Source organism: Anolis carolinensis, chromosome 4, assembly GCF_035594765.1.
Source record: "Anolis carolinensis isolate JA03-04 chromosome 4, rAnoCar3.1.pri, whole genome shotgun sequence".
NCBI lineage: Eukaryota > Metazoa > Chordata > Lepidosauria > Squamata > Dactyloidae > Anolis > Anolis carolinensis.
In genome coordinates this window covers 181,856,782-181,876,416 of record NC_085844.1, presented here as the reverse complement: position 1 = coordinate 181,876,416, position 19,635 = coordinate 181,856,782, and the positions used below count along the sequence as shown (strand labels likewise).

The 19,635-nt window shown below is 39.2% G+C and overlaps 1 protein-coding gene across 3 annotated transcripts; it reads right to left on the bottom strand.

Annotated features, from left to right (window-relative positions):
* Positions 1–2,277: 2,277 nt before the first annotated feature.
* atpaf1 (ATP synthase mitochondrial F1 complex assembly factor 1) lies at positions 2,278–19,300 on the bottom strand. Of its 3 annotated transcripts, XM_008116362.3 has the most exons (9): positions 18,915–19,300; positions 17,224–17,332; positions 13,217–13,261; positions 10,597–10,659; positions 10,445–10,495; positions 8,999–9,046; positions 6,671–6,766; positions 5,475–5,582; positions 2,278–3,998 (listed from the first exon to the last, which is right to left on the bottom strand). In XM_008116362.3, exons 1-9 carry the CDS (start codon positions 19,283–19,285, stop codon positions 3,798–3,800), a joined length of 1,092 nt encoding a protein of 363 aa, XP_008114569.2. In that variant the 5' UTR covers positions 19,286–19,300; the 3' UTR covers positions 2,278–3,797. The 3 variants fall into 3 exon arrangements, with proteins under 3 accessions (XP_008114569.2, XP_016851230.1, XP_008114570.1); XM_016995741.2 differs by lacking the exon at positions 10,597–10,659 and having other exon boundaries at positions 18,915–19,195; XM_008116363.3 differs by lacking the exons at positions 17,224–17,332; positions 18,915–19,300 and adding an exon at positions 16,309–16,402.
* Positions 19,301–19,635: the final 335 nt, after the last annotated feature.

Genomic DNA, 19,635 nt, shown 5'->3' with positions numbered 1-19,635 from the left:
CTCTGACCAACACTGTCCGAATGTTTAGCACTGATATCAGCATGGAGTTTGGCTTGGACAAATGTTCAACAGTGGCATTGAAGAAGGGGGAAATCATTGAAAGTGAGGGCATAAATATGCCCAATGGCCAAACAATAAAGTGTCATCAGCCAGAGGCCTATAAATATCTGGGCATCTTACAGCTTGACAACATCAAGCATGAACATGTGAAAACTGTGGTCAGCAAAGAATACACACAAAGGGTCAGAAAAATTCTCAAAAGCAAGCTCAATGGAGGCAACACCATCAAGGCCATGAACACCTGGGCCATACCTCCCATAAGATATACTGCTGGCATCATAAACTGGACACAGATGGAACTGGACAATTTGGACAGAAAAACAAGAAAACTCATGACCATTCACCATTCACTGCACCCCCGCAGTGATGTTGACCGGCTCTATCTGCCTAGAAGATCAGGGGGCAGAGGACTCTTACAAGTAAAACAAGCAGTCAAAGAAGAACATGCCCTGGTAGAATATGTAAAGCAAAGCTTTGATTGAAGTCAAAAATCAGAAACTCCTCAAAGCACAGCAGACAAAAAACCAGTACAAGAAAGCCGCACTACAAACTAGAGCTGACAGCTGGCACAACAAAACATTGCATGGAAAGTTCCTTAACAAAACTGAAGGAAAAGCTGATAAGGAGAAGACCTGGCTCTGGCTCACGAATGGGATCCTGAAGAAGGAGACAGAAGGCCTGATCCTTGCAGCCCAGGAGCAAGCCATCAGAACAAATGCAATTAAGGCCAAGATCGAAAAATCAGCTGATGACTCAAAATGCAGACTCTGCAAGAAAACCGACGAAACCATTGATCATATCCTCAGCTGCTGTAAGAAAATCGCACAGACAGACTACAAACACAGGCACAACTATGTGGCCCAAATGATTCATTGGAACTTATGCCTCAAGTACCACCTCCCTGCAGTAAAGAACTGGTGGGATCACAAACCTGCAAAGGTTGTGGAAAATGAACACGCAAAGATACTGTGGGACTTCTGAATCCAGACTGACAAAGTTCTGGAACACAACACACTAGACATCACAGTTGTGGAAAAAGGTTTGGATCATTGATGTTGCCATCCCAGGTGACAGTCGCATTGACGAAAAACAGGAAAAACTCAGCCGCTATCAGGTCCTCAAGATTGAACTGCAAAGACTCTGGCAGAAACCAGTGCAGGTGGTCCCAGTGGTGATGGGCACACTGGGTGCCGTGCCAAAAGATCTCAGCCGGCATTTGGAAACAATAGACACTGACAAAATTACGATCTGCCAACTGCAAAAGGCCACCCTGCTGGGATCTGCACGCATCATCCGAAAATACATCACACAGTCCTAGACACTTGGGAAGTGTTCGACTTGCAATTTTGTGATACGAAATCCAGCATATCTATCTTGTTTGCTGTGTCATACAATAATAATTCTATCCCTTTTGATCTCTTAAAGATTAAATAAAATAGGATTAAACAGTGAAAATATTTAAAGTTAAAACCATTAAAACCAAAAATGTAAAAACCTTATTTTTATTACATTTCTATTCATTTTGTTACAAAAAACCATCTCTACAATTCATAGTTAATTCTTGAGGTGTCTTGCTCTCCATAATTTCTCCCAATTTCTTTCTCCTATTTTTATTCCCAATTCTTCCTCCCATATTTCCCTTGTTTTTATCCCTTTTATCCCCCTTTAATCTCTATTAATATTTTGTATATCATACTAATTATAACTTTGATACTCATTTTCTTCTTTAGTCAGTTCTTTTAATATTATATTTTCAAATTTTGTTGGTTCTCTTTCCCCCACGCGCTTTCCTTTCCAATTTTTGAACCATTGGTGCATTTGAACCCAATGAAGCCATAATGTTTAAATCACCTAGGATTTCCTTTATGTTGTTCTTTTCCTTTATTTGTTCCATGCAGTGAAAATTTGTTCCATTTGTTCCATCCAGTGAACACTACTTTTGTCCTTGTCGATAGGACACCTCAGAATCCAAGTCCCCACTGTTTCCTTGAATTAATGGTTTTTGCTGGTTTAATAGGTATCACATATTAACAGGGCAGATATTTTTGAAAATATACTGAATATATCATCCATTCAATGCCCCACCAGCCACTGATGAGCTCTTGGCATAAGCTTCCCCGCTCCTTGCTCTCACAAGAAAAAACAAAACAAAAACGCTTCTTCCCAAGATGGTACCAACTCTGAGCTGCATGTCAAAAACAGAAAGTAAAGCAGGCATTTTGTTCCAAACAACGTTTATTAATATATAAATGTATATAGCTTTGAAAATCAAATGTCACACATGATTCAGCAATTAACTGTTTTCCATTCAAGGTGTCTCAAAAGTTATTATATAATACTTTGGTTTTCAAGAGAATGAAAAAAAAATCTAAAGTTATTCAAGCGCATATATAAAAATCATAAAAGGAAATCATTTCCCTCAATAGAAGAAAAAGGGGAGATTTTCTTGTCTCTGTATCCAGCATGAGAAATATTGTAGATAGGTATGGGCATGGAGTGCAAGATTCAAACTCAAAACTTCTGTTTGAGAATATAGTCTTAAAATTGAAAATATTTTCTCAATTTTCCTTGCTTGCCCATATTAGTGATCATTGGCTGTTTACAATGTAGATAGGGGACTGATAGTCATTACTAAACTACATTTAACATCAGAATCTGCATTATCTGGCTACATTGCCAAGTCTAGTTTGTGCAATATCAAGTTCATTAGTAGCCAGGATTTCCTGAACCTGCTCAATGTCTCCTTTTCACTCATATAAGTTTCAGAAACAAACCATCTAAGGCAGGCATGGGCAAACTTTAGCCCTTTGGGTGTTTTAGACTTCAATTCCCAGAAATTCCAGCCAGCTTACAGCTGGCTAGGAATTGTGGGAGTTGAAGTCCAAAACATCTGGAGGGGCAAAGTTTGCCCATGCCTGATCTAACGAGATGGAATTCACCCATTTCAGAAAAGCAGTTCAAGCAGGGAGAAAGCAAGATAACAGGAAATTTCTCTTGCTTCAAAGAATTATGTTTGTGCATGTTTGCTATTCTAACAGAATATTTATGATCCTTATTGGTAGGGAATAAAACCTGTTCTTTTTAGAGAATAAATACAACCGTTTCCCTTCACCTATGTAAGATAGGCAACATTGTAGTACACATTCAATATTTTTTTCCTAGGGGACAATATCTAATCAACTGTTAATAGTTACAATTCTTGCATAAAGAACAATTGTTATGATTAGTCATGCTCAAGAGACTTCCCAAAGTGTTCTTTTGCTATTCTCAATTTGTTATTATTATTTTTAAGCCTCATGGTGAGGGAAATTGTACTTTTTACTCAAGCAGCAAAATTTCACGTAAAATGATGATGCTATATGAATCTCTTATCTTTTCTTTTAAACATGTTTGTGTTTAGGAACTCACCACATCTAGTCTCTTCTGGCTCCTATCTCCCATTTTCCTTCCTTGCTGATATTGAAAATCTCCATAAATTTGAAAAGCCACTGAAGTGTGTGCAATAGGGGAGAAGAAATGTGGTGAGCATGAAAGCCTACTCTTTCCTCATTTCCTCTACCATTCAGATAGAAATGCGGCAGTGTTAGAGGCTCCACCAATTCATAAGATCTATTCTCCCCATCAGATGCTGACCTCACCCCGTCCCATTTGGATTATTTCTGTGTGAGGCAACACTTCAGTCCCAAGGCAGGATCACTTGCCACGTCTGTCATCTCTGCTCATGAGTACTGACCCTCTCAAGCTGAAGGTGACGGCGGGTCTTCCTGAGGCCTCAGTTCATCCCCAACTTTGCTGTGCTCAAGTTCAGCTATTACAGACATATACTTAAATTCAGCTGGCTGGTGGTTGAATGTTTCCACCAATTGGTAGACCTCTTGACGGTCTGTGGCATAAAAAAGCTGCACTTGGCTGGCAAGGCACTGAGCTTCTTGCACACTCTGGAAATTTTCAAATAGAAAAAGCACAATGCAAGCTGTTAGAAGATTTAGAAGCCTTTGTCAGTTCTATAACAACCCTATGAGTTAAGTTTAAAGCACAGCTTTCCAACCATTTCATGTTGGTGACACACTTTTTATACATGCATCATCTTGAACGCAGTAATTCAGTTTTACTAACAAACCCTTAGAAGAAATACACACATGCATAAATTGTAGTATAGAAATGTATGGGGACACAACGTATTTCATTTATATATATTTAAAATATGATGTGTAAGATAATATACATTTCTAAGATTTTTGTCATTTCTTGTTATGTTTGTGTAACACATTTACAAATTGCAGCCAAAACACTAACTATACAGCAACACAGTTTGGAAAGCTCTGGCCCAAAGTCTGGAGTTCAGAAATCGGAGTATGATTCAACTTCAGCAGTCTCCAGGGTGTATTTAATAGTTCCACAATCCAGGTGGAGAACAAAAAGGTTCACATGCTTGCACTGGGATGTCAGACAGGTTCCTCAGCTCCATCTCATGGTACTGAGATGCAGCACTAACTTCTCCAACACTTAAAATTTCAGAATGCAAGAGGGAAATTTTGTGATTGAATGCTCCTTTACTTAAAAAGTGGGATCAAGACGCAGACATACTTCTCAGCACAGGGAAGATCATCCTCCCTTAGAAGTTGCAGATAAAACACTCGGAAACATTGTTCTTTCAAGTGTTGTTGGAATCCCCACTTTTCATTAGCCCTAGGCAGGCTGGCCAACTATGATGGGAGCAAGAGCTCATACTGAATAAAATGAGATGTGAGTTTTAATTTAAGCCTCTCACATATGTTCATTCTGCACTTGATCTACTGTTGTACACAGACTATTTCAATTTCATTTTTTCTCTGTCTCGTTATATTATGAATTATATCAGCGAACGTTGTGTTGACTCAATAAAGACATTAATACAACTCACAAAATGCATATGTATATGCTGCAAACATTGACCAGGGTTGATGTTCTGGAGTATTCTCAATGTGTCATTAAAAGTTAAATCACGCCATGCCTCATAGCAAGGAAAAGTCATTTGAATTTACAGAGACATGGTCAGGGAGTTTGTCAGGTACCCAGAATCATGAATTATGCTGAATGGCTCAATTGACTTCATCAACACAATGGCTCAATCAATTTCACATAATCTTTAAGATGATATGAAATCTTGTGTTTTTGTGTATGTAGAGAAGCTTACTGCAAATTCAACAAGTACACTGCTAATTGGCTCCAAGTCCCTTCCAAGAAATCAAGAACAAAACTGAACATTAATTTATCTTTTTAATCCATGCTAATACTTGGATCACAATGTTCTTATTAATACTTAAAATGTCGAACAAGACATCCCACTGGCACATCATGTAATCACCCTTCCTTTTTTTATAATTTAATCAGTCTTTTCCACTGATACTACTGGGGGGTATGTTTCTATTTACCAAATATTTAGAATCCATTTCTGCTGTCATCAGTACAATTCCCTTTTCCTCTTGAAGCTCGGGATAATGATATAAGATCAACTGACTGGGAACAGCTTCACCCCGTGTCTGCAGCAAACAGAAATAATAATATGGCTCTTCAACAGAAGATCAAAAGTCAGAATTTTAATTAATTAACAAGTCATTTGAATGGTTTGGTGAATGAAAAAGCACACATGAGCACCCAATGAGGAAACAAATCATTCCAACATGATAAAGTTTGATGGAGCATAGAAATTCCGAAAACATGTAAGTTAGGTTTCAGTGTGACATGTACACTGATATACTTTATACTGCAGGACACTATTGAGTAAAGCAATACTGTAGTTATCAGTTAACTACTACTTTGAAAGATCAAATTGTAACATCTTGCTTAATCAAGAGATGTGAAACACCCTTTTGACCATGTGAGGAACATCTTCCCTTTTACCTTTGGATTAGGACAAATAGATGGGTCAAGTATTGAAAATTCTAGTTAATTTAAAATTGTTGCTTCCTGCAATGGTTTCACCGAAAGCTTCATTTGTGTATAACAGGCAAAATATGATCACTTGAATTTAACCACTGTTCAATCAGTCTGGATAATAGTCACCATGATAGATGACATTAAAAGGGGTTAGACATATTAATTAAGGACAAGACTATTAATGCTACTAGTCCTGATGGCTATATCTTACCTCCATCATTAAGATGTAATATGCTTCTCAGTACCAGTTACTGCGGAAAATGAGCAGAAGATGCTAATGAACTCAAGTCCTACTTCTGGAAACAGAACACTAGTCTAGATAGGTTTCACTTTGATTTACCAAAGCTCTTTTTATCCTTGTATTCAGTTGTTCAGATAATTAATATAGCAGTAATAAAGAATATGGTTGAGAGAAAGACTATTGATGCTTATTGTTTTGGAAAAAGGCTACTCCACTTGAAACAAAAATGAAGGACTGACTACTTTATGAGTCTCCTTGTAAAGACCACCTAATGAATAAAATGTTTACCTCTTGCTCTATCAAACATGTGATGAGAAAAGGTTCATATAACAGAAAACTCTCCCAATGCAAGTACTGTGATACTTTGTAATTATTTAAATGCACACACACACTTGAAAATCACATCTATGTTGAACTTGTCTTTGATAATCCATTTCTCTTTTTACCTACCTGAATATTTATCAGAGATGTGAAGTGGAGTTCAGCTCCTGACCACTGACCCACAAAAAACTCATATCCCTCCTTCCTTGGCAGAGCATAAAGAAACTAGTGGGAGAGAGACATCAAACTGCTTATTTGGTCATTACTTATTATTTGTTTTTGTTTTTAAAAATGAGATTTCTGTCTGAGATAGAAAAACTTAAATTATAAAGACAAATTCTAAGTGTGCCTTTGGAAAATAATCTCTCAGTCCCAATTGGTTTAGTTACGGCTGCTTCTGTGCAACACATTTTGGCCTCAGCTGGACTGCAGAAATGGGAAATACACAGATCTTCAAGAGTGGTTGGATTCCAGTTCCTATCATCCCTCATCACTGGTTATGTTGACCAACACTGGTGAGAGATGTGGAGTGCCATACATTCCCCACCTTGCCAAACATGAACTCAAACATGGAAAAGCCAAGAGTCGGCATTCCAGGGTTTTAAAAAAAATCTATCATTTGATCTGAAGTCTCACTGCAACTTCTGAAATGCAATGTCTATTGTAAATCTGGTTATTGAAGAGTTTGAGAATTCGCTGAATGGGTTCAGTGATTTGAAGCATTTGTATTTTGTTTCTACCCCAAGTAGGCCATGTTAGAGTGGAAAATAGTACCTGCCTTGAAATCACTAAACGAACAATCTAGTAAAAAATTAAGTTACAAGATCTTTTATGGACCAGTATTTACTCGAGTACAATGCATCATCAAATACAATGAGCACATTAATTTTGAAGGTTTGGACTTTCATAAAGGATTTGCTGTTGAATGTAATGTGAGGCGGCAGTGGCTGCGAAAAGCCTGATTGGAATCTGCACCCCTCTGTCAAGCCTTCCCAACAACCTTTTCATTTCCACCATCAGCTTCCCGCCAGCCTTTTCATGGCCACCGCTCTCTCTCCATTGTCCATTCCCAGCTGGGATCTTTTGCCCAACCGTGCAGGCAGATTTAGGCAGATGATTCTAATGTGCTATTGAATATAATGCACACCTCAATTTCAGCAATGAAATTTAGCCAAAAAGGTGAGTGTTAGACTTGTGTAAATATAGTAATTTCAACATGCTTTCTATCGCACTTGTTTGGCAAGTCAAAAACATTATGACATGATTACTCTGATTCCCCTGACTTATCTACTTTACAAGTAAAACACGCAGGCACACACCCCATGGGAGAGCAGTGCTGGATAATTCACCATCACCACTCTCTCCTGCTGTTATCACATTTATAAAAATTATGTGAAAGATCATGTTCATAGATCCCCTGCCTTCAGAGAAATCTTAGTGGTAGTTTTCATTAAGCTAGGCACGTGTAAATTTTTCCCACTTGGTCTTGTTCTCTGCCCCATTCCCCAAAACTTATCAATAGAGGCCTGTAAATTGCATGACAAGCTGAAATAATCAAGTGGCAAGTGTTCCAACACAGCAACTGAAAGGAAATAATTGCATCAGACTTTTGGAGAGAAATTCTTCATAGCAATCTCCCATCTGCTAACATAGCATCAAGCTGTCTTTGGAATCAGTTTTTTGGATGTCAACAAGGCTTTTATCATGTCTTTGTTAAATGCTGCCTAGCTTCAACACATTTTTTTCAAATAACATTTATCATAGATTTGCAGTTGTAGGAAACATTGACTGCTCTTGACAAATTTCTCCCAAATTGGTCTATCTAACACTTGTACAAGAACTGTCCCAGGAAAGCCCGCACAAGAGTTCCTTAGTGCGCTAATGTATTGAACTGAAGTCCTTGTAATGTAAGAGTATAAGTACACTTTGTACAATAGCTGTATTCATACCTACTCACTACATTTGGACCAAAATCCTTCATGGACAATACAGGAAGTCCCCAAGTTACGAACAAGAAAGGTTCTATAGATTTGTTCAAGGGTTTACACTCCTGTAGTGTTTGTTTTGTTGTCTGGGCCCCTGCTCAGAAGATTTCACCTCACCTTTTGTCCCTGTGATAATTGGATTCTGAAAAATTTAGCTTGTTGTGGAAACAAGGATTGGTGATGAAGCTTCAGTGGAGACACATTTCCCCCATGATAACTTTTCCAGGAGTGAATTTCCCTTCCTAGAGGTAGATTTCTCTCACTTATTGTTGTCTTACCCATGTTCTTAACTATGAATCATTTGTAAGTCAGATGTTTGTAACCCAGGAATGCCTGCAGATCCAAATCCCCAAAAATGTTCACGATAAACTACTATCAATCAGGTTTTTACTAGGAGAGAAGTACAAGAATTAACAGAGATGCTAAAGTTGTGGCTATAAAAATCTATTAAGACCACATATACCATACTTACAGAGGGGCAGTTTTGAATTCGTTTCCACATCAAATCATAAGTCTTTCCCTTTGGTAAGAAAAGGGGAATGAACACGTTTGAATAGTTCTCACCACTGGACAGAGGACAGTGTGTTTAAAACATTTCTACTATATATTTCAAATCACTTATGGTGGCTCCAAAAATCAGCATGACTACACTTATAAAAATCAAATACAAAAATGAACCACATGTTACACCACATCCATAATCAACATCAACATTACAACAGAAGCAGTGGTAACCCCCCTGACAGGGATTTTAACTTATGAAATTAAACTAAAATAATTAAATACACACAATTAATTTGGGTTAAAAAAAATCCCAATTCAACAAGACAAAAATATTCACGTCTCGGTCATCCTGAAAAGATTTTCTATAATTTAATATCAATTCACAAGAACTCAGCTACCAACATTAGCAGGGCTTACACACATATATGAAAATTCCTATCTGGAAATACAGTAGAGTCTCACTTATCCAACAGTCGCTTATCCAACGTTCTGGATTATCCAACGCAGTTTTGTAGTCAATGTTTTCAATACATCGTTATATTTTGGTGCTAAATACGTAGATACAGTAATTACTACATAGCATTACTGTGTATTGAACTACTTTTTCTATCAAATTTGTGGTTAACCATGATGCTTTGGTGCTTAATTCGTAAAATCATAACCTAATTTGATGTGTAATAGGCTTTTCCTTAATCCCTCCTAATTATCCAACATATTCGCTTATCCAACGTTCTGCCGGCCCATTTATGTTGGATAAGTGAGACTCTACTGTATATAACTAGGGTTCAGCAGAACAACAGCATGGAGCTTGTTCTCCTTTCAAATTGAATTTTCTTGAAAGTCAGTGTACTCTGAAGCTTTACAAAACCCCAGAAATTGAGGCATCTCTTTCTAAATACATTAATTTTAAGGGTGGAAGAAAGTGAGGTGTGTTTAAGAAAATAAAAAAGGAACAAGTTTTTTCAGAGACGTTTTGTCATTCAGTTCAAAATAAAATAATCAAAGAATCTACAGTCAGCATTCCATATCCACAGATTCAACTTTCCAGAGATTGAATGAAGATAGATAGATAGATAGATAGATAGAAACAATCCAAAAAGAATACCTTGATTATATAAGGGCCACTATTTTCCTATGCCATTGTATGTAATGGGACATAAGTAACTACACACTTAGATATTCATGTAGGGAGGGGGGTGGTCCAGAAAATAAACCCCAGTGGATACCAAGGGCCTACTGTACTGTCTGATCAAAAGAAACTGCATCATAAGCCATGAATGCTTCCATTTACTTCAGCAACTTCTATTGTCAGATTCATTAAAACAATTAAGGGCAAGAAGTATTAAATCTACTTAACAGACTTTTGAGTTTCAATCACAACAAACTCACACCACTGAATCTCAATTCCACTCACAGGAATAACAGCGTAAACGGTGTCTTCCCCAGAGTAATATTGCTTCCATATCTGGAAGAAAGAAATGGCTCAATTTATTTCACAAGCCATCGCTGAAAATACAAGGAGTCTCAAATAAATGCAATCATTACACATTCACAATATTTTGTCACCTGTTTTATGTCTTCGGGTTTCTTATGCTTCATCATTTCAACATTAAGTATGGAATCAAGCGTCTGAAACAAATTACACAGGGTTCAATTTGAATAGAAACATTCAGTTTGAATGGTGCCGTTGTTGAGTGTTGGCTGGCAAACAAACTAGTAAAATGTGGGCTAGACAAAACTATGGTTAGGTGGATCTGTAATTGGCTAAGCGAATGAACCCAAAGGGTGCTCACCAATGCGTTGTCTTCATCATGGAAAGAAGTGACAAGTGGAGTGCCGCAGGGCTCCGTCCTGGGCCCGGTTCTGTCCAACATCTTTATTAACGACTTAGACGAAGGGTTAGAAGGCACGATCATCAAGTTTGCAGATGACACCAAACTAGGAGGGATAGCTAACACTCCAGAAGACAGGAGCAGAATTCAAAACGATCTTGACAGACTAGAGAGATGGGCCAAAACTAACAAAATGAAGTTCAACAGGGACAAATGCAAGATACTTCACTTTGGCAGAAAAAATGGAATGCAAAGATACAGAATGGGGGACGCCTGGCTTGACAGCAGTGTGTGCGAAAAAGACCTTGGAGTTGTCGTGGACAACAAGTTAAACATGAGCCAACAATGTGATGCGGCAGCTAAAAAAGCCAACGGGATTCTGGCCTGCATCAATAGGGGAATAGCGTCTAGATCCAGGGAAGTCATGCTCCCCCTCTATTCTGCCTTGGTCAGACCACACCTGGAATACTGTGTCCAATTTTGGGCACCGCAGTTGAAGGGAGATGTTGACAAGCTGGAAAGCGTCCAGAGGAGGGCGACTAAAATGATCAAAGGTCTGGAGAATAAGCCCTATGAGGAGCGGCTTAAAGAGCTGGGCATGTTTAGCCTGCAGAAGAGAAGGCTGAGAGGAGACATGATAGCCATGTACAAATACGTGAAGAGAAGTCACAGGGAGGAGGGAGCAAGCTTGTTTTCTGCTGCCCTGCAGACTAGGACACGGAACAATGGCTTCAAACTACAGGAAAGGAGATTCCACCTGAACATCAGGAAGAACTTCCTCACTGTGAGGGCTGTTCGACAGTGGAACTCTCTCCCCCGGGCCGTGGTAGAGGCTCCTTCTTTGGAGGCTTTTAAACAGAGGCTGGATGGCCATCTGTCGGGGGTGCTTTGAATGCGATTTCCTGCTTCTTAGCAGGGGGTTGGACTGGATGGCCCATGAGTTCTCTTCCAACTCTACTATTCTATGATTCTATGTTGGACTCTGGAGATATGGGCTCAGTTCCTAACCTGATCATTGAAACCCAGTGGGTGACCTTCAGCCTCAGAGGAAGGCAACGACAAACCCCCTCTGAAGAGGTTTTGACAAAAAAAAAACCCAACCCATGACAGGTTTGCTTTAAGAGTATCACAAACTGGCAATTACTTCAAAGCACATAACAACAAAATGTTATGATACTCCACAGCTGATAGAAGAAACAAAACAAGAGACCGAATGTGCCTTTGTATATGTGTGAGAGGGATTTTTTTTTAAGGTTAATAAATACAGATACAATAATACAAAGGTATTACCTTTAAAATAATAATACAAATGTACTGATACCTGAGCATTCCTTATCTTGAAACCCAAAATCAATCCTAAATTAATGGCATGGCTGACTAAAATAGTGACAATTTTGCTGATGGTTCACTGTACACACACCTTGTTTTATGCACAAGATTATTAAAAATATTGTGCATAAAATTACTTTCAGGCTATATGTATAAGGTGTATTTGAAACACAAATAAATTTCTTATTTAGACTTGGGTTCCATCTCCAAGATACCTCATTACGTATGTATATGAAAATGTAGATATTCCAAAATCTGAAATCCAAATTAACAAGCATTTTGTATAACGAATACTCAACCCATATCCCCATAAATATAGAAAAGATTGAAGAACAGTAACTCATGCTGGAACAAAAGCACAATATAAATTGCTGTATTTTACCAAATCTAAAACACTTCATTTTTGAAGCTTCGGTTTTAGGATTTTTTTCTGCATGTATGATAACTTTTGTTTACTTCAATGTGGTTTTGTAGTGCAATCTTTACTGTGGGGTGAGGACAGAGTATGAAGAAAACTGAAAAATATATATTAAGTTCATGGGCCCATTGGGGAGGCAGTGGAAGTAGGAAGCAATGCTTAGGTTAACCAGATGGTAAACAGTCATTTGGCTGAGGATAAAACGGTGAAGGGGCTGGCAGAGCTATTGGAGGTTGGTCTCTTCCTCTTCCTTCACGTCCATCTTCTCTCTCTCTGAGATAAGATAGATATATATATAGATATATATCACACACACATACACAAAACACTACAAAACCAGTGAATCTAAGGAACTACTGAATGTAAGGTGTATCCAGTTTGGAAGCCTCTCAATCAGCAAAAAAGTGCACCCTACAGCCGATGAAATATGATATATAAATACATAAAAATAAATGCATAAACAGCAAGTGAAATTCAGGTTCCCTTAAGATCCACTTCCAATTTGCACATTAAAGGACTACATCAGGGCTCATAACAATAAAGCAAATAGACTAAATACAAATGAAACAAAACCACAAAAAGCTACTCAATGAAAATACCATCTTACCTTATTTTTTGTGAATCCCTTTTTGGTTTCTTTTACTTCTTTGGCCTAGAATTAGATAGTAAAAGGCGAGTTTTAAAATTGCTATCTGCTATGTTGTTGTGATGTTTTTCATAACAAATTTGTTAAGCTACTTTGTCCTCAGCCTGAAAGAAACACACATACATATCTTGTTAGAAACAATGTTTCTACAATCTTTCCTTTCCCACAATTTTACATAATTGAATCAGCTGTAAAACTTGCATTCCACCAAAATTGTATTTAGAGTCTCATTTATCCAACATAAACGGGTCAACAGGACATTAGATAAGTGAAAATGTTGGATAATGAGGAGGGATTAAGGAAAAGCCTATTAAATGTCAAATTATATTATGATCTTACAAATTAAGCATCAAAACATCATGTTTTACAACAAGTTTGCCACTTGTTTGGGAACATGGCTGCACTTTTGTTGTTGTTGGGCATGTTGGCCCACTGCACGTTGCTGCCTAGAGAAACAGCTGTGGATCTGGGTGGGAGGCAGACTGTGTTGGATAATACAGAACACTGGATAAGCGAAGGTTGGATAAGCGAGATTCTATTGTATTACTAATGAAATATTTATTCTTAGGATGCCTTCTTGCTTTTAAAAACCGTTTTGCTTCCTCACAGTAAAAAATTCAAATATTTTTTTATGGAACTTCAGAGTCTGGAAGTTTTGAATACAGCTTATCATTTTAAACCTATTGGCTGAAATCAGTCATGGAGAACAATAGGCCTCCAGATACTTTGACCTACAACTCCCATAGCTACTCTGTGCTGGCTAGTCCCAACTCCATTATATCCCATGACAGAGGCCTAATCTACATTGCCGTATAGTGCAATTTTAAACTGTATTGTATGGACAGTGTAGTATCACCATATAATGCAATTTCAAACTGCACTATATGTCAGTATAGGTGGGGTCTTTATTGTGGTATGGTGATTCATACCTTATGTAAATCCCATTGATTCAATCAGTCTAATTTAATTTTGACATGCAGTTGGATTTCAGACAATATTTTTTGTTTCCAGGCTGGTATGATTGCTTTCTTGGTATTACACAAAAAAAAACCCTTTTGCAGTTAGTGATGCAAAGTTATACATAGAAAATGAAAACACCAGTGGTTATGACATAATCCCTTGCACTTAACTTTTGAATAAAAGACTTGAATATTCCAGGGCCAATATAGATATCTGTATTATCAACTTCAAAATCCATATTAAGATAATAGCCTTGTAGTAGGCAAATCCAAAAGTTAGAAAACATTGTGCAAGCTTTTGAATTCTCTAGATCTTCTGTCGGCAAGATGATAAACAAAGTAGGAAACTATGGGATGACGGCTGGCAGATATCCAAGGCATGCAGTGCGCATTAGTTTATAGTCTCCAGGCACTACACACTTCTATCTTAAGACTGTAAACAGATGCCAACTTCATGGTTTGAAATACACACCCCTTTCCCCCCTTGACAAAGTGTTCTGGAGAATCTGAAAACTTGTATAATATTCAATTACTTTTGAATTCCCTTCTAAAAGGTATTGCCTAATATTGATTTTTTTTGTCTTCCAGCCAACATCTCTATCCTCAATTTCTGTGTGACATGGATAACATTATTAATGATTCCACACCAGTTAAGAGATGAAAAACATGGGATAAGGTCCCTTGCAATCTATCCAGAACCTAAGACAACTGTGTTGGTTGTGCTTGTAAAATAATTCTATCTCCAATGCTGCTTAAAATCTACATCAAATTATTGGGAAAAATCATCCAGAAGCATGAGCTAGCTTTCTGTCAATAGGATGATCACATCCAAATAAAACTTCTTTAGGGCCAGCATGGTGTAGTGCAGGAGTCCTGAAACTTTTACAGCCAAGGGTCAGTTCTCAATCCCTCAGACTGTTGGGGGACCGGACTATAGTTTGAAAAAAAAACAAAAACAAATGAATTCCTATGCACACTGCATATATCTTATTTGTAGTGCAAAAAAACCCATGAAAAAACAATACAATATTTACAATAGTAAACAATTTTAACAAACATAAACATACCAGTGTTTCAATGGGAGAGGTGGGCCTGCTTTTGACTGGTAAGAAAGTCAAGTTAATTGTTGTTGTTGTGTATCTTCAAGTCATTTTAAACTTAGGGTGACCCCAAGTCTAACGTCTAGGGCTGGGGACAGGTAAATGGCCCTTGAGGGCTGTATCTAGCCCCAGGGCCTTAGTTTGGGGACACTGGTATAGTAGATTAGGAATTGGTCTATGAATCCAGAGATCAGGATTTAATTCCCCACTCAGCAATGGAAACCCAACTCACACTTTCTCAGAGGAAAGCAAAGAAAAACCCCTTATGACCTTACCACAAAAAAGTTTTTTAAGTTTTGCTCATAGGGTCACTTTAGGTTTGCTATAAATCTGAACAACCTGAAGGTACACAACAATGCCTTCAAAAGTGGCTATAGCCAAGGACAGTGTGCCTCCTCTGAATGAATGCCTGGAGAAGAAAATGGACTGGATGGGATGGAAGTGCAGGACTGAAGCTGAATCCCAAAAGCCAGAGCTCGCTTACTGTCAAGGATCCAAACCTGGGTTTGGAGGTGTAGCAATCAGTCCTGGATGGGGTTACACTACCCCAAAAGACTGTGTTTACAGTTTGAGGGTATTTCTGAATCCATTGCTACAGAGAATAGCCCAAACAGATGTGATGGCCAGGAGTGCCTACTATCAGCTTCATCTGTTATGCCAGCTGCACCCCTTCCTAAATGTGGAGGATCTAAAAAATGTGAATGGGTTGGAACTTCAGAGCTGGACTTTTGAGATATGGCTACCCATATACCAAGTTCAGAAACATCAAGTAATTCAAGATCTTGCAGTCAAGCTGGTTATGGGCACATTTAGAAGTGGTCACATTATAATCAATTTTAAACAACTCCAATTAATTCCAATTAGTTTTGGGCCAGGTACAAAATATCTGATGTTATCTTTAAAACGCTACATGGCTTGGATCCAGGTTACCTACAGGACCACCTTCTCATGTATAATCCGCCCCTAATATTTAGGTCTTGTGGGGGATATTTACCTCAATCAGCCAGGACTGTCACCCTGAGGACTTTTTCTTCAGCCACCCCCACACTATGGGATGACCTGCCAGAAGAGATTCAATAGCAGGATACACTGTCTGAATTTAAAACAGCATTAAGAATCAGTCTCTTCCACTAATCTGATGAAGTAGGTAAGAATTAAATATTAATATTACTAATACTACGGATGATGGCTGGAATTCAGCATGGCACTTATGTCTACCTCAGTGGATATATATACAGAAAAACAGAGCTGACAAGTTTTGCAACATCCAAATTGAAGAATGGTCTGCCTTGACATTATTTTGTAGGGCAGCTAGCAAAGTGATAAATACACATTGGGACTGATATACATCTGGAAGAATGAGCAATGGGTGCCTATACGCACCGAATGCTCTGAATGCCCACACAGACAACAGCTAGGGATTGTCATTGAGCATCAGTAAAGCTCATAACCTATCAGGACACTCCTGCTGACACCCTGATACACATATTTTCAATTCACTAGACGGATTCCATAGCTCTCCACTATGTACCTAAGCATGTGTAAAGTTACGTAACATTGATACAGAATCAAGACTGACATTTTTCCACTACACAAGTGGACATGTATAAAAATAATCAAGCTGGGACATTTAATCAATTTACCTACTTAATGTGAGAGAACACTTGTGCCATGTAAGCATGTTATATCATATTTCTGAAGAATGGCAGAGTTTGATGAGGCAATATTTCAAAAACAAACTGGAATACACAAGTAAATACATGAAAGGAGCTGGGATCTTGGCTTTACACTGTTGAAATACATAGAAATATGCACCTGTGTCTTCTGCCCATTGCAAACAATCAGAACATTTTCTGAACCTATGTCAACCTTTTAATTAAATAAAGCACTGGACTGAAATTGGTCTTGCCTTTTCCTCCATGCATTTGACAAACTCTGCTTGGTTTGAATGTCCAACTGGCTGTTTTTTCACTTCATCCCTTTTCTCCATTCGAGATTCAAAAATATCTGGGTTAGATCTGAAAAAAGTTAAAACAGTTAATAGTTAATTTAAACCTACTTCAGTTTTTTCCTTTCCACAAATCTCTAAACGGCGTATGGTTTGCTAGAACAGGCCTTTAACACAGTTTATATTTACAATGTAAGCAGGTTAGGCAGCCATGAGAGAAATCTGGAAGATAAGGCACATGGTTGAGTAGCACACAAGGGAGGAAAACAACTGCAGAAACACTTCCTTATTTATGGCACCTTCCAAATGAGCAAAACATGCCCTCATGCTAATAATTTCTGAACTCAGGATTAACAGTCATATGTAGAGACAGAGGATGAAACCCTGTCAGTCTCTTACAAGCAAAAAGAGATAAATAAGTATGTAATACACTGAAGACAAGAAGTTTTATTTGGCATACGTTTTTGCGGATTGCTGCCAACTTAATCAGATGACAATGAAAGCTGCAGAGCCAGTATAATATGTTTTAACTAGGTCTGAATTCCTACCTAGATGTGGAAACAGACTGAGTAACCTAGGGGAAGTCAAACTCTCTAGTAGTCAAAGAAAGGCAATAGCAAACCCCCTCTGAACAAATCTTGACAAAAATAAAAAAAACAGAATAGGGTTGCCTTAGGGCAGTGGTTCTCAACTTGTAGGTCCCCAGGTGTTTCAGCCTACAACTCCCAGAAATCCCAGCAAGTTTACCAGCTGTTAGGATATCTGGGAATTGAAGGCCAAAACAGGTTGCAAACCACAGGTTGCAAACCACTGCCTTAGGGTCACGAAAAATCTGAAGCAACTTGGAAGACACATAACAAGAATAAAGGCTGAATCTTATTTTAATGGTATGATGTGGTCTGAAAGTTGAACGGAGACTGGAATCTGTGTTCAAATCCTTCCTCTTCTATTCTTTTTCCAATGAGACCAAGGATGTATTTAGACCAGGGGTCCACAAACTAAGGCTCATAGGCTGGATGCTCCAAAGTAATTTACCCGCACCCTGCCCTAAAATTTAGACTTAGGGTTGCCCTAAGTCTGAAACTATTTGAAGGCACACAACGATCGTAATGAACCTGACTCTCTCATCAGCCAAAAGCAGGCCCGCCTTTCCCATTGAAACGTGGATAGGTTTATGTTAGTTAACATTGTTCTTAATTGTAGACATTGCATTGTTCTTTCGGGGGGGGGGGGGGGGGTTGTACTACAAATAAGGTATGTGCAAAGGAATTCCGTTCATGTGTTTTCAAAGCATAATCCAGCGCTCCAACAGTCTGAAGGACCGTGAACAGGCCCTTGGATTAAAAATTTTCAGGACCCTTGATTTACCTACCGGCTGTTAGGAATTGTGGGAGATGAAGTCCAAAACACCCTAAGGGACAAAGTTTGCCCAGGCCTGGTGTAGATACACCCCAAGGACTCCGGGTCCAACTCCTTGCTCAGCTCTGCAAACGCAATGGGTGCTCTTGGGGGAGTCACACCTTCTCAGCCTCAACAGGAGGCCGTGGCGAACAAATCTTGCCAAGGAAAGGGCTGCAATGCAAGGGCGATCGCCAGCCTCTCCCTTGTTTTGGTCGGTTTTGTAGGGCGGGCCTCCTCCTCCCCCTCCTTACCTGCGCAGGTCCTCGATCTTGCTTTGGTACTTCTCGAAGAAAGGGTTGGCCTCCAGCCCGCCGTCGCCGCTCGCCCCGCGGCTGGAGGAGAGCAGCAGCCAGCGAGGCTGTGGGGGCAGGAGCAGGCCCAGAGGCCGGAGCGGGGTCAGGCGGCTCGCCAGCGCCCCTCGGCTCAGCCCCAGCGCGCCCCACAACTGCGGCAAGTGCCCCGCCGCCATCCCGCCGCCCTTTCCCCTTGGCTTCCCCTCCAAGCGCAGCGTGTAACACCGCCCTCTTCCGCCGCCGCCACCAAGGTTCCGCCCGAAACAACGTTCCGGAGGGAAGGCGGGCAATAGGAATGGGTTAGGGAGGGAGATTCCTCTGTGAGACATTGAACTATTTTGGAGATTCGGCACAGTAATTACTGTACAGTATGCTTGTCTATTGTCTGTAACATCTGTCACTTGCTGTAATTTATGTATAGGGGGAAATGGTAGCTAAATGTCCCCCAGACCAGCCACGAGGATTGTTTCGATACACTCTTCTTTTGACAGAAGTATTCTTTTGGGCAGGGCTCGCCTAAGTCTGAAATGACTTGAAAGCACACAACAACAATCCTAACTAACTTGACTATCTCGTTGGCCAGAAGCAGGCTCACACTTCCCATTGAAATTCTGATAGGTTTATGTTGGTTACAATTGTTCTTATTTTTAAATATTGTATTGTGCAGACATGTGCAGTG